At 36.3% G+C, this 16,408-nt stretch overlaps 1 protein-coding gene across 10 annotated transcripts in view; it reads right to left on the reverse strand.

The window, feature by feature from the left end:
* Positions 1-757: 757 nt before the first annotated feature.
* The window catches only part of LOC141403558 (uncharacterized), a 30,470-nt gene continuing 14,819 nt past the window's right edge, over positions 758-16,408 (reverse strand). For 8 of the 10 annotated variants that reach the window (XM_073986136.1, XM_073986137.1, XM_073986140.1 and 5 more), the window contains 2 exons: positions 11,880-12,278; positions 758-1,519 (listed from right to left, as the gene is read on the reverse strand). In XM_073986136.1, coding sequence (XP_073842237.1) covers positions 1,167-1,519; positions 11,880-12,278 — 752 coding nt within the window. In that variant the 3' untranslated portion in view covers positions 758-1,166. Of the gene's footprint in view, positions 1,520-11,499; positions 12,279-16,408 lie in introns of those variants that run through there. The other 2 variants (XM_073986145.1, XM_073986146.1) reach the window with 2 other exon arrangements.

The raw sequence follows: 16,408 nt of genomic DNA on the forward strand, positions 1-16,408 counted from the left end.
TGACAGTGGTAAATGTTCTATTTGGGCTTATTTGACAATTGTTTTTCTACATTTTACGTCAAATAAACAAAAATAGCGTAGATTATCGTTGTAATTAGCCATAGTGTGAATGTATTCTTAAGAAATACAGTCGAACTTCAGCATAACGTAGCTGCTGGGAACAATAAACGTATAAATATAACATTTTCAGGGTAATCATGAATGTCAACTCACCGTGAGTTTTGTCTTTCTGCCGTTTCAATTTAAGGGGGAAGGTGAGAAAACTCACGGGGAGTTGATATTCATGATTGAGTTGTTTGTGTGAGTATTGAGATTTGTTTTAATGTGATTCGTAATAGAGGCATTTTCTATAAAGAAGTTCGATTGTATATCATTGGGCAGGAAAAATAGGAATGGGTAAACATACATGAAAGTATTTATGTTATGCAAACCTATTGACCTTTTATAATCATTTTTTGTGGTTGAAACAAATGTTCTATAAATTCTAGGGAACGTGCACATTTCTTACCCTTCCTTCCAATTAATAAGATATTAAAATGTCTGTAACAGGTTAGATTTTATACGGCATGGGTGACAAAACGACCTACAAAAGATGGTAAAAATTGCATTATAAATTATACTTCATTGTAGAAAAATTGTTAGGCATTACTTACTTGAATATACCAGTGAAAAATTGAAGTTCCAAAAAATTCTAAATAATTGAGAAATATTAAAATATTTACACATTTTACAAAATAGCCATTAAATAAATAAGCCGTTTTTCTTATAATTCACATATTTTTTCTTTATTTCCAAATTTTTAAATAAAAATACTTAAAACATAAAATTCATTTACAAAACTTAAATTGAAATTGCATATTGTACTTTGTGTTCGGTGTTGTGAAAGAGAGAGAGAGAAAAATATTCGTAAATTTAAAGCATTAATTTACAAAAAAATATTTATAACTAATTTATGCCATAAATTATTTAAAAAAAAGGTACAAGTTGTTTGTTATTGTTATACATATAAGTAAGCTGGTGGTTGAATTCAATTTTCTAAATTAAATATTACATAGAGTGAAAAGCTTTAGTAAAAACAAGTATCAACTTATTGGAGATATGTTTATTTCAAATTTCAAAATAATATTTTTGAAAATTGAGCTTCTTCCTTCTTTTGGTCTTCATGTTCAAAATTCTTCCATACTAACTAAATCCTTATCAACTAACGTCATCATTTTCTTATTGACTTCAAATTGTGTTTGAATATTTTTTCTTGTTGTGTTTCTTTGTGGTGGTATTTGGCAAAAATGATGCAAACAACCGCCATGCAGTTGCTCAAATAATGTTGCATCATCAATTTCATCTTCAAAATTCTGTTGTATTAAATTTTGCATAGTTTGCATTTTTTGTTCATATTCTACAACAGCTCTTTTATGGGAGTTATGGTTTTGAGAATAAATGAATTGTTTATTGTATCGGTCATGGTCGTGTTGCCGGTTTTCTTGTTGGCATATTTTTGGGGTAATAATGATCATGCCTTCTGTAAAAATTAAAGAAAAGAAAAAGAAAACAAAAACGAATCAAATAAAATATATTTTTTTAGAACAAAGTAAAAAAGCTTGAGTGAATTGTTAGTTTAAAAGATAGATGAAAGAGAGAAAAAAGGAGGAATGAAACAATAAACACTACTGAAAAAACAATTCTAGTTAGGGAGAATTTATATGGGATAAATTGAATAGGATTTTCTTTAGAAAATTTGCTGAGAAACTGAGCCAAGCTTTTGGATATTTACTCAAAAACTGAGCCAAGTTTCTATAGAAAATTTGCTCAGAAACTGAGGCAAACTTTCTATAGAAAATTTGCTCAGAAACTGAGGCAAAGTTTCTATAGAAAATTTGCTCAGAAACTGAGGCAAAGTTTCTATAGAAAATTTGCTCAGAAACTGAGGCAAAGTTTCTATAGAAAATTTGCTCAGAAACTGAGGCAAAGTTTCTATAGAAAATTTGCTCAGAAACTGAGGCAAAGTTTCTATAGAAAATTTGCTCAGAAACTGAGGCAAAGTTTCTATAGAAAATTTGGTCCTAAACTGAGCCAAAGTTTCTATACAAAATTTGCTTTGAAACTGAGTCAAGTTTCTATAGAAAATTTGCTCAGAAAGTGAGCAAAGTTTCTATAGAAAATTTGCTCAGAAAGTGAGCAAAGTTTCTATAGAAAATTTGCTCAGAAAGTGAGCAAAGTTTCTATAGAAAATTTGCTCAGAAAGTGAGCAAAGTTTCTATAGAAAATTTGCTCAGAAAGTGAGCAAAGTTTCTATAGAAAATTTGCTCAGAAAGTGAGCAAAGTTTCTATAGAAAATTTGCTCAGAAAGTGAGCAAAGTTTCTATAGAAAATTTGCTCAGAAAGTGAGCAAAGTTTCTATAGAAAATTTGCTCAGAAAGTGAGCAAAGTTTCTATAGAAAATTTGCTCAGAAAGTGAGCAAAGTTTCTATAGAAAATTTGCTCAGAAAGTGAGCAAAGTTTCTATAGAAAATTTGCTCAGAAAGTGAGCAAAGTTTCTATAGAAAATTTGCTCAGAAAGTGAGCAAAGTTTCTATAGAAAATTTGCTCAGAAAGTGAGCAAAGTTTCTATAGAAAATTTGCTCAGAAAGTGAGCAAAGTTTCTATAGAAAATTTGCTCAGAAAGTGAGCAAAGTTTCTATAGAAAATTTGCTCAGAAAGTGAGCAAAGTTTCTATAGAAAATTTGCTCAGAAAGTGAGCAAAGTTTCTATAGAAAATTTGCTCAGAAAGTGAAAATTTGCTCAGAAACTGAGACAAAGTTTCTATAGAAAATTTGCTCAGAAACTGAGGCAAAGTTTCTATAGAAAATTTGCTCAGAAACTGAGGCAAAGTTTCTATAGAAAATTTGCTCAGAAACTGAGGCAAAGTTTCTATAGAAAATTTGCTCAGAAACTGAGGCAAAGTTTCTATAGAAAATTTGCTCAGAAACTGAGGCAAAGTTTCTATAGAAAATTTGCTCAGAAACTGAGGCAAAGTTTCTATAGAAAATTTGCTCAGAAACTGAGGCAAAGTTTCTATAGAAAATTTGCTCAGAAACTGAGGCAAAGTTTCTATAGAAAATTTGCTCAGAAACTGAGGCAAAGTTTCTATAGAAAATTTGCTCAGAAACTGAGGCAAAGTTTCTATAGAAAATTTGCTCAGAAACTGAGGCAAAGTTTCTATAGAAAATTTGATCAGAAACTGAGGCAAAGTTTCTATAGAAAATTTGATCAGAAACTGAGGCAAAGTTTCTATAGAAAATTTGATCAGAAACTGAGCCGAAGTTTCTATAGAAAATTTGCTCAGAAACTGAGCCGAAGTTTCTATAGAAAATTTGCTCAGAAACTGAGCCGAAGTTTCTATAGAAAATTTGCTCAGAAACTGAGCCGAAGTTTCTATAGAAAATTTGCTCAGAAACTGAGCCGAAGTTTCTATAGAAAATTTGCTCAGAAACTGAGCCGAAGTTTCTATAGAAAATTTGATCAGAAACTGAGCCGAAGTTTCTATAGAAAATTTGATCAGAAACTGAGCCGAAGTTTCTATAGAAAATTTGCTCAGAAACTGAGCCGAAGTTTCTATAGAAAATTTGCTCAGAAACTGAGGCAAAGTTTCTATAGAAAATTTGCTCAGAAACTGAGGCAAAGTTTCTATAGAAAATTTGCTCAGAAACTGAGGCAAAGTTTCTATAGAAAATTTGCTCAGAAACTGAGGCAAAGTTTCTATAGAAAATTTGCTCAGAAACTGAGGCAAAGTTTCTATAGAAAATTTGCTCAGAAACTGAGGCAAAGTTTCTATAGAAAATTTGCTCAGAAACTGAGGCAAAGTTTCTATAGAAAATTTGCTCAGAAACTGAGGCAAAGTTTCTATAGAAAATTTGCTCAGAAACTGAGGCAAAGTTTCTATAGAAAATTTGCTCAGAAACTGAGGCAAAGTTTCTATAGAAAATTTGCTCAGAAACTGAGGCAAAGTTTCTATAGAAAATTTGCTCAGAAACTGAGGCAAAGTTTCTATAGAAAATTTGCTCAGAAACTGAGGCAAAGTTTCTATAGAAAATTTGCTCAGAAACTGAGGCAAAGTTTCTATAGAAAATTTGCTCAGAAACTGAGGCAAAGTTTCTATAGAAAATTTGCTCAGAAACTGAGCCGAAGCTTCTATAGAAAATTTGCTCAGAAAGTGAAGCAAAGTTTCTATAGAAAATTTGGTTAGAAATTGAGGCAAAGTTTCTATAGAAAATTTGATCAGAAATTGAGGCAAAGTTTCTATAGAAAATTTGCTCAGAAACTGAGGCAAAGTTTCTATAGAAAATTTGCACAGAAACTGAGGCAAAGTTTGTATAGAAAATTTGCTCAGAAACTGAGGCAAAGTTTCTATAGAAAATTTGCTCAGAAACTGAGGCAAAGTTTCTATAGAAAATTTGCTCAGAAACTGAGGCAAAGTTTCTATAGAAAATTTGCTCAGAAACTGAGGCAAAGTTTCTATAGAAAATTTGCTCAGAAACTGAGGGAAAGTTTTTATAGAAAATTTGCTCAGAAAGTGAGCAAAGTTTCTATAAAAAATTTGCTCAGAAACTGAGGCAAAGTTTCTATAGAAAATTTGCTCAGAAAGTGAGCAATGTTTCTATAGAAAATTTGATCAGAAACTGAGCCGTAGTTTCTATAGAAAATTTGTTCAGAAACTGTGCCGAAGTTTCTATAGAAAATTTGCTCAGAAACTGAGGCAAAGAATACGATGATCTTTTCTATAAGAAAAGTCATCTACGATGATCTTTTCCATAAGAAAAGTCATCTACGATGTTCTTTTCCATAAGAAAAGTCATCTCTGATGATCTTTTCCATAGGAAATGTCATCTCTGATGATCTTTTCTATAGGAAACGTCATCTCTGTTAACCTTTTTTGAAAGAATTTCAGTTAACAAATTTGAGGTTAGGTCGGTATTATATCTCCTTTTGACACATTTTACTATATTCTTTCAATAAAACCAACAAGAAAACTTATTCCGTTTTTTTTTCTTTTTTTTTGAAACCGCATGTAACAATAATGCGAACCAAATACTAATTATGATCCCTTGCCATTTGTTGTGTATAGTAGCAAAACTTTGTGATTATATTTCATTATTTTATTTTCAAACTATTCACCTTTAAACATGACAATTTTGATATAATACTTCCTAGTTTTGTTTTTGTTATAGGTATTAGTGGTTCCTTACAAAGCTTTTTTTTCAAAAATTAATTTTATTTATTCAACTTTATTTGATATGATGAAAAAAAGTTTGCATATTTATATTACATTGTTATTATCTTTCGTTTTTTTCTCTTTAAATTCTCATTACAAAGAAAGGAATATGTTTACATTTTATGTAATACAATAGTAGTAGTTTACTATTACTAATTACTACAAAAAAAAAAATAGTTTGCACTTAGATTTTATGAAAAACTATAGAAAAAATATATATTGCTTATTTATATGTTTCGTGTTTTTTTTTTTTTTTTTAATTTTGCTAAACAAAAAAAAAATAATTAAATTAAAATATTCCATATTAAGTACAGTTTTGTATACATTAAAAAATAAGGTACATTTCAAAAATAAATTGGGGGCAAATAAAATACAAAAAATAATTTGCCAGCAAATTATAAAAATATATATTTATAAAACTTTGTAAAAAAAGGCAAAAAAAAGAAGGAAATCAATAAATTTAAAAATTGCATGTGTCAAATTAGCAAACACACAGACGTGGACGAAATAAATGTGAATAATTCTGAAAATAAGAAACACAAACACACTCATTTTATTTCTATACACACATATGCACCTATATAACATTAGAAGATATATCACTAACGAACGCCAACGCAAATTTACACCAAAAAATTTAATGCCAAGTTTATTTTCAGCAAGTTTTTTGCTTACTTTTGTTTTTTTTTTTTTACTAAAAATAAATTAAACAGAATATTCTAATAAATTTTGCAATTCACTTTCGAGTGGAATTTTTTTCGTGACTTATTTCAAATGTGATTCACTCTGTCTAATGACATACACATTTTTTTTTTTAAATGACTTAATTTTTTTAGGAAGCTGTTTGGGAGGGAATGTGAGGGAATATTCTCTATGAAGTCACTAATGTAAAACAAAAAAAAAAACGTTAATAGCCGATCATATGTCAATCTCCCAAGAACTTATTTTCATGAAAAGTCATCTCCGATAATCTTTTCTATGGGAGAAGTCATTCCCGATGAACTTTTCATTGGAAAAGTCGTCTCCGATGAACTTTTCTATACGAAAATTCATGTCCTCTAAAAGAAGTCATTCCGCATGAACTTTTCCATAGGAAATGACTTTTCCTATAGAAATGTTCAAGGGACATGCCTTTTTTCTATAGGAAAGTTCTTCTTTTTCTATAGAAAAGTTCAAGGGATTTGACTTTTTCTATAAAAAAAAGTTCCTCGGAGATGAGATGGTGAAAAACTAAACAAATTTTCTAAAGAACAAATTTCCTGAGCCTTTTAAGAAAAGACAATGTATTGGTAGGACAAATATCGATTTCTGTATACGACCTCTTGGAACGATTGTATAGAAGACGACTTCACAGCGTATTCTATAAAGAAGTCCTCTGTATGGTCGTCTTCATTAAAAAACACGACGTCATAGGTCGACTTCTGTATGCTAGACGTCAACTTTCGAATAGAAGACGAACACAGAGGTCGACTTCTGTATAGAAGACGACCTCACATGTCGAATTTTGTTTAGAAGACGACCTCACATGTGGACTTCTGTATAGAAGACGACCTCACAGGTCGACTTCTGTATAGAAGACGACCTCACAGGTCGACTTCTGTATAGAAGACGACCTCACAAGTCGACTTCTGTATAGAAGACGACCTCACAAGTCGACTTCTGTATAGAAGACGACCTCACAAGTCGACTTCTGTATAGAAGACGACCTCACAAGTCGACTTCTGTATAGAAGACGACCTCACAGGTGAGCTTCTGTATAGAAGACTACCTCACAGGTCGACATGTGTATAGAAGACGACCTCACAGGTGGATTTCTGTATAGAAGACGACCCCACAGGTGGACTTTTGTATAGAAGACGACCTCACAGGTCGCCTTGTGTATAGAAGACGACCTCACAGGTCGACTTCTGTATAGAAGACGACCTCACAGGTGGACTTCTGTATAGAAGACGACCTCACAGGTGGACTTCTGTATAGAAGACGACCTCACAGGTGGACTTCTGTATAGAAGACTACCTCACAGGTGGACTTCTGTATAGAAGACTACCTCACAGGTCGACATGTGTATAGGAGACGACCTCACAGGTGGACTTGTGTATAGAAGACGACCTCACAGGTGGAATTCTGTATATAAGACGACCTCACAGGTGGACTTGTGTATATAAGACGACCTCACAGGTGGACTTGTGTATAGAAGACGACCTCACAGGTGGAGTTCTGTATAGAAGACGACCTCACAGGTGGACTTCTGTATAGAAGACGACCTCACAGGTGGACTTCTGTATGGAAGACGACCTCACAGGTGGATTTCTGTATAGAAGACGACCTCACAGGTGGACTTCAGTATAGAAGACGACCTCACAGGTGGACTTCTGTATAGAAGACGACCTCACAGGTGGACTTCTGTATAGAAGACGACCTCACAGGTGCACTTCTATATAGAAGACGACCTCGCAGGCTGTATAGAAGACAACCACACAGGTGGACTTCTGTATAGAAGACAACCTCACAGGTGGACTTCTGTATAGAAGACGACCTCACAGGTGGACTTCTGCATAGAAGACGACCTCACAGGTGGACTTCTGCATAGAAGATGACCTCACAGGTGGATTTCTGTATAGAAGACGACCTCACAGGTGGACTTCTGTATAGAAGACGACCTCACAGGTGGACTTCTGTATAGAAGACGACCTCACAGGTGGACCTCTGTATAGAAGACGACCTCACAGGTGGATTTCTGTGTAGAAGACGACCTCACAGGTGGACTTCTGCATAGAAGACGACCTCACAGGTGGACTTCTGCATAGAAGATGACCTCACAGGTGGATTTCTGTGTAGAAGACGACCTCACAGGTGGACTTCTGCATAGAAGACGACCTCACAGGTGGACTTCTGTATAGAAGACGACCTCACAGGTGGACTTCTGTATAGAAGACGACCTCACAGGTGGACCTCTGTATAGAAGACGACCTCACAGGTGGATTTCTGTGTAGAAGACGACCTCACAAGTCGAATTTTTTTTAGAAGATGACCTCACAGGTGGACTTCTGTATAGAAGACGACCTCACAGGTCGACTTCTGTATAGAAGATGACCTCACAGGTCGACTTCTGTATGGAAGACGACCTCACAGTTCAACTTCTGTATGGAATACGACCCCACAGGTGGACTTCTGTATAGAAGACGACCTCACTTCTGTATAGAAGACGACCTCACAGGTCGACTTGTGTATAGAAGACGACCTCACAGGTGGACTTGTGTATAGAAGACGACGTCACAGGTGGACTTCTGTATAGAAGACGACCTCACAGGTCGACTTGTGTATAGAAGACGACCTCACAGGTGAACTTCTGTATTGAAGACGACCTCACAGGTCGACTTCTGTATAGAAGACGACCTCACAGGTCGACTTCTGTATAGAAGACGACCTCACAGGTCGACTTCTGTATTGAAGACGACCTCACAGGTCGACTTCTGTATAGAAGACGACCTCACAGGTCGACTTCTGTATAGAAGACGACCTCACAGGTCGACTTCTGTATAGAAGACGACCTCACAGGTCGACTTCTGTATAGAAGACGACCTCACAGGTCGACTTCTGTATAGAAGACGACCTCACAGGTCTACTTCTGCATAGAAGACGACCTCACAGGTCGACTTCTGTATAGAAGACGACCTCACAGGTGGACTTCTGTATAGAAGACGACCTCACAGGTGGAATTCTGTATAGAAGACGATCTTACAGGTATAGAAAACAAACTTATAGGTTGACTTCTGCATAGAAGAATAGCTGTTAGGTCAACTTTTGTTTAGAAGGCGACCTCACATGTCGAATTTTGTTTAGAAGACGACATCACAGGTGGACTTCTGTATAGAAGACGACCTCACAGGTGGACTTCTGTATAGAAGACGACCTCACAGGTGGACTTCTGTATAGAAGACGACCTCACAGGTCGACTTCTGTATAGAAGACGACCTCACAGGTCGAGATCTGTATAAAAGATGTCCTCACAGGTCGACTTCTATATTGAAGACGACCTCACAGGTCGACTTCTGTATAAAAGACGACCTCACAGGTCGACTTCTGTATAGAAGACAACCTCACAGGTCGACTTCTGTATAGAAGACGACCTCACAGGTGGACTTCTGTATAGAAGACGACCTCACAGGTGGACTTCTGTATAGAAGACGACCTCACAGGTGGACTTCTGTATAGAAGACGACCTCACAGGTGGACTTCTGTATAGAAGACGACCTCACAGGTGGATTTCTGTATAGAATACGACCTCACTGGTGGACTTCTGTATAGAAAAAGACCTCACAGGTGGACTTCTGTATAGAAGACGACCTCACAGGTGGACTTCTGTATAGAAGACGACCTCACAGGTGGACTTCTGTATAGAAGACGACTTCACAGGTGGATTTCTGTATAGAAGACGCCCTCACAGATGGACTTCTGTATAGAAGACGACCTCACAGGTGGACTTCTGTACAGAAGACGACCTCACAGGTGGACTTCTGTACAGAAGACGACCTCACAGGTCGACTTTTGTATAGAAGATGACCTCACAGGTGGACTTCTGTATAGAAGACGACCTCACAGGTGGACTTCTGTATAGAAGACGACCTCACAGGTGGACTTCTGTATAGAAGACGACCTCACAGGTGGATTTCTGTATAGAATACGACCTCATTGGTGGACTTCTGTATAGAAAAAGACCTCACAGGTGGACTTCTGTATATAAGACGACTTTATAGGTCAACTTCTGTATAGAAGACCACTTTACAGGTCAACTTCTGTGTATAACACGACCTTAAGTTTATCGAAGATGACTTTTCCTATAGAAAAGGTCAATGGAGATGACCTTCAGGAGATGACTTTTTCTTATAAATTTTCTATAGAAAATTTGCTCAAACCTGAGCTAATTTTCTATGAAAAATTTCCTCAAAACCCGAGCCGATTTTCTGTAGAATATTTGGCTGATTTTCTATAGAAAATTTGCTCAGAACCTGAGCTGATTTTCTATAGAAAATTTGCTCAGAACCTGAGCTGATTTTCTATAGAAAATTTGCTCAGAACCTGAGCTGATTTTCTATAGAAAATTTGCTCAGAACCTGAGCTGATTTTCTATAGAAAATTTGCTCAGAACCTGAGCTGATTTTCTATAGAAAATTTGCTCAGAACCTGAGCTGATTTTCTATAGAAAATTTGCTCAGAACCTGAGCTGATTTTCTATAGAAAATTTGCTCAGAACCTGAGCTGATTTTCTATAGAAAATTTGCTCAGAACCTGAGCTGATTTTCTATAGAAAATTGGCTCAGAACCTGAGCTGATTTTCTATAGAAAATTGGCTCAGAACCTGAGCTGATTTTCTATAGAAAATTTGCTCAGAACCTGAGCTGATTTTCTATAGAAAATTTGCTCAGAACCTGAGCTGATTTTCTATAGAAAATTTGCTCAGAACCTGAGCTGATTTTCTATAGAAAATTTGCTCAGAACCTGAGCTGATTTTCTATAGAAAATTTGCTCAGAACCTGAGCTGATTTTCTATAGAAAATTTGCTCAGAACCTGAGCTGATTTTCTATAGAAAATTTGCTCAGAACCTGAGCTGATTTTCTATAGAAAATTTGCTCAGAACCTGAGCTGATTTTCTATAGAAAATTTGCTCAGAACCTGAGCTGATTTTCTATAGAAAATTTGCTCAGAACCTGAGCTGATTTTCTATAGAAAATTTGCTCAGAACCTGATCTGGATTTTCTATAGAAAATTTGCACAGAACCTGCGCTGTTTTTCTATACAAAATTTGCTCAGAACCTGTGCTGATTTTCTACAGAAAATTTGCTCAGAACCTAAGCTGATTTTCTGTAGAAAATTTGCTTAGAACCTGATCTGATTTTTTATAGAAAATTTGCTTAGAACCTAAACTGATTATCCATAAGAAATTTGCATATTTAGCTGTTTTTCTATAGAAAATTTGATTAGAAGCTAAGCTGATTTTCTATAAAAATGTATATTGCTTAGCAGATTTTCTATACAACCTAAGTTGATTCTCTACAGATATTTTCCCTAGATCCTAAAGAGATTTCCTTTAGAAGTTTACCTCAGATATTTTAATCGGCATCTGGCCTTGATCTTTTCTAAAAGATACCGGCCGAATTAATTCCAATTTAGAGCAGTTTCAGCTAGTGCATAGTTAGTTAGAGCACGACATTAGCGTTTCCTATTGCAAAAACAAAGGCAATTACTCATATTTTGTTTGTACTACTAAACTTTACATGGTGCTGTGTTTCTTACAGGGGCGGGAAACTAATAAAAAAAAAACAATAATTAAAAACTAAAAACAAATTGGGCAAGCAGCCAAAACAAGTAGTGTGGCAATTTTAAAAATTAAAAAAAATAATAATATTATTAATAAAATTAGAGAGGGTGTGAAATATTGCATTTTGTGCTTTGTGTACAAATTGGGGGGATCTCCCGCTTCCCCCAAACCTCCCACACACACACTCAAAGAGAAGAAGAAGAGTAGAGAAACTATACAACAAAAAATAATGTATGAATAAAAGAAACTCTACTAAATCATGTGAGATAGCATGCAACGACTAACGTCTCGATTAGCACGATGCAAGTGACCTTGATAGTGTTGTTGCTGATGATGATGGTGATATTGATGAGGTTGTTGTTGTTGTTGCTCTTGTGTTTGTGGCTGCTGCTGTTGTTGCTGTAGAGTGGGAGGTTGTTGTGTTGGCATTTGAGATTGTTGGTGGTGTTGTTGTTGTTGCTGATGTTGTAATTGCAGGTGTAAAATGCTTTGTTCATATTTCTCAACATTGTTGTTGTTAAAGTTATATATGTTGTTATTGTTGTTTTCATACATTGCCTCATCGACGATTTGCTGCTGTTGATGTAACTGTTGCTGCTGTTGTGGCGGCGCTGCTACTGTTTGTTGCTGAACTGTAACTTCTTCGGTATCCATCAAACATGATTGTGTGCAAATTTGTGGTGTTGCAGCAGGCAATGAGGAAAAGAAATCTATTAGAGAGAGAGGTGGGTGGAAGAGAAAAAAGTATATTAATTAATTATTATTAATAAATTTGTTAAGTAGGAAGCTACTAAGTCCATATTTACATTAGACAAATTTCCTTGCGGCAGTTGTCAGTTTGATGGAGGGAGAGGTGAGGCATATGGAAACCCTTTCCCCCTCATCACCTTCTCTCACCGGCAAACTGACAATTGCCGCAAGGATAATTGCCTAATGTAAATATGGACCAACGACATGGACAAAATATTTGACAATAAAAAGCGGTAAATAATCGATGTTTGGAGCTATGATACTAAGACAAGGACCTATACAGAAGTCGATCTTTAAGGTCAAAGTATATCCTATAGGAAGAGTATCCATTGTATGAACCACATCCTACTATAAGATTAAAATTAAAATCATTGTGTTTTAATTATTGATTTCCAAATCACTTGCTTCACATTCAATACAATAAAGGAGGCAGCATATCGATTTAATTATTGATTTCCAAATCATATTCAATAAAGGCAACATCAAAAACACCAAGTTGATTTCCTATTTATAGTTTTTAAGTGCTTTGCTCTTGTAACAAGTTAACTAACTCAATAAACCCCATATCCAACACACATGGTCAATTAAAATTCTGTTAGCTGTTCTGTTAACAGAATTTACTGCACAATCTACCAAAGCGGCAGGCAGAGCACTACGATGCGAATTGCTGCTAGCATTTGAATTAAGCAGAAATGATTACATACTCTTTCGCTGCCATCATTATTGCATGCCTCATGACCCACTTCGTTAGAAAAAAAAAAACACAAAATAAAAATAGCAAAACTTGCTTACATATGTGTCGCACGCTTTGTCACAGTGACGCTAAGAACAAAAAACTATACAAATGTACATCCATATCTATGTATGTATATAACAAGTAGAACGCCAATATGTCAAACAAACCGGCTGTCAAATGGCAAACAGACCGACGACAACAACAACAGGCCGGCAAGCTAGTCAGACAGTTTGTGAGTTGGCGTCAACTCAATGCAGTCATCATCATCATTTGCCGGTAGATACAACGGCGACGATAATGAAAATGTGATAATGTGCTGCTGATGCAGCGGCAAAATGTAAGGCCTTGTACACACGCTGCGACTTTTGATGCATGCATCACCATTTTTTTTAGCGGTGTTGCAAAAAATAGTAGTGATGGAGGGAATGAAAATGTACGAAATGTATGAAATGTAAAATTTGATGACTAATCATTTAATTTATTAATACCATTTAGAATGTTAAAATTAATTAATTAATTTAATTTTTTGAATCGATTGGATTAATATTGACGTCGTTCGTTGCTCAATTTCAATAATTATAATTCTGTGAACACCCATATTGTCGGAGTTTTATTACCTGTATCTCGTAGAATGGAATAATGCTTGGTTTACATTACGAAATCCACTCGGTTTAAACTGTCAATTCCTTTGCGTATACGTCAAATGAAAACTCATCCGAAATCCATTGGATTTCATTTGACGTTTAAGCAATGGAATTGACAGTTGAAATCGAGTGGATTTCGTAAAAGTAAACCAAGCATAACCCGAATGTTGGAAAATACATTTTTACCTAACAATGTTTTTTCCAAAAATTTTGTTATTTACATTTGTATTTTTACCTGTTTCAATAATTTTGGTTTAACAATTTATACCTACATGCATTCAACAATCATAACATGTATGTAAAATCGTACTTGTTTGTTACACTTCTTACAATATTACGAAAAAATGCAACCCTACAAGTACGAAAATGGTGATGCATGCATCAAAAGTCGCAGCGTGTGTACAAGGCCTAAGTAATTACAGTTTATATGTAAAGAACAACAATAATAATAATAAAAAAGGAAATGACAAAACCACACAGCAGCAGTGGCGCAGTTTATTTCTTAAATGCAAAAACAAAAATACAACAAATTTAATTAAATGTGGGTCAAAAACACGAAAATATTTTCATAGGTCGACTGCTATATAGAGTACGACCCTATAGGCATACTTCTGTACAGAAGACGATTTTTTTCAATATAAGACGACCTCCTTAGAGTTGGACTTTTGTACAGGAACGACCTCAGGTTTCGAATACTGTATAAAGGACGACCCTATAAGTCGACTTCTGTATAGAAGACATCTGTATAGATGACGACCTTATAGTTTGACTTCTGTATAAAAAGACGACCTCATAGGTCGACTTCTGTATAGAAGACGACCTCATAGGTCGACCTCTGTATAGAAGACGAGCTCATAGGTCGACTTCTGTATAAAAGACGAGCTCATAGGTCGACTTCTGTATAGAATACGAGCTCATAGGTCGACTTCTGTATAGAAGACGAGCTCATAGGTCGACTTCTGTTTAGAAGACGAGCTCATAGGTCGACTTCTGTATAGAAGACGAGCTCATAGGTCGACTTCTGTATAGAATACGAGCTCATAGGTCGACTTCTGTATAGAAGACGAGCTCATAGGTCGACTTCTGTTTAGAAGACGAGCTCATAGGTCGACTTCTGTTTAGAAGACGAGCTCATAGGTCGACTTCTGTTTAGAAGACGAGCTCATAGGTCGACTTCTGTTTAGAAGACGAGCTCATAGGTCGACTTCTGTATAGAAGACGAGCTCATAGATCGACTTCTGTATAGAAGACGACCTCATAGGTCGACTTCTGTATAGAAGACGACCTCATAGGTCGACTTCTGTATAGAAGACGACCTCATAGGTCGACTTCTGTATAGAAGACGACCGCATAGGTCGACTTCTGTATAGAAGACGACCGCATAGGTCGACTTCTGTATAGAAGACGATCTCATAGGTCTAGGTCGACTTCTGTATAGAAGACGAGCTCATAGGTCGACTTCTGTATAGAAGACGAGCTCATAGGTCGACTTCTGTATAGAAGACGAGCTCATAGGTCGACTTCTGTTTAGAAGACGAGCTCATAGGTCGACTTCTGTTTAGAAGACGAGCTCATAGGTCGACTTCTGTATAGAAGACGACCTCATAGGTCGACTTCTGTATAGAAGACGATCTCATTGGTCTAGGTCGACTTCTGTATAGAAGACGACCTCATAGGTCGACTTCTGTATAGAAGACGACCTCATAGGTCGACTTCTGTATAGAAGACGACCTCATAGGTCGACTTCTGTATAGAAGACGACCGCATAGGTCGACTTCTGTATAGAAGACGACCGCATAGGTCGACTTCTGTATAGAAGACGACCGCATAGGTCGACTTCTGTATAGAAGACGATCTCATAGGTCTAGGTCGACTTCTGTATAGAAGACGAGCTCATAGGTCGACTTCTGTATAGAAGACGAGCTCATAGGTCGACTTCTGTTTAGAAGACGAGCTCATAGGTCGACTTCTGTATAGAATACGAGCTCATAGGTCGACTTCTGTTTAGAAGACGAGCTCATAGGTCGACTTCTGTATAGAAGACGATCTCATTGGTCTAGGTCGACTTCTGTATAGAAGACGACCTCATAGGTCGACTTCTGTATAGAAGACGAGCTCATAGGTCGACTTCTGTATAGAATACGAGCTCATAGGTCGACTTCTGTATAGAAGACGAGCTCATAGGTCGACTTCTGTTTAGAAGACGAGCTCATAGGTCGACTTCTGTATAGAAGACGAGCTCATAGGTCGACTTCTGTATAGAATACGAGCTCATAGGTCGACTTCTGTTTAGAAGACGAGCTCATAGGTCGACTTCTGTTTAGAAGACGAGCTCATAGGTCGACTTCTGTATAGAAGACGAGCTCATAGGTCGACTTCTGTATAGAAGACGAGCTCATAGGTCGACTTCTGTTTAGAAGACGAGCTCATAGGTCGACTTCTGTTTAGAAGACGAGCTCATAGGTCGACTTCTGTATAGAAGACGAGCTCATAGATCGACTTCTGTATAGAAGACGACCTCATAGGTCGACTTCTGTATAGAAGACGACCTCATAGGTCGACTTCTGTATAGAAGACGACCTCATAGGTCGACTTCTGTATAGAAGACGACCTCATAGGTCGACTTCTGTATAGAAGACGACCTCATAGGTCGACTTCTGTATAGAAGACGACCTCATAGGTCGACTTCTGTATAGAAGACGACCGCATA

This window comes from Musca autumnalis, unplaced genomic scaffold (genome assembly GCF_047663935.1).
Source record: "Musca autumnalis isolate F117 unplaced genomic scaffold, ASM4766393v1 scaffold_4, whole genome shotgun sequence".
Taxonomy (NCBI): Eukaryota; Metazoa; Arthropoda; class Insecta; order Diptera; family Muscidae; genus Musca; species Musca autumnalis.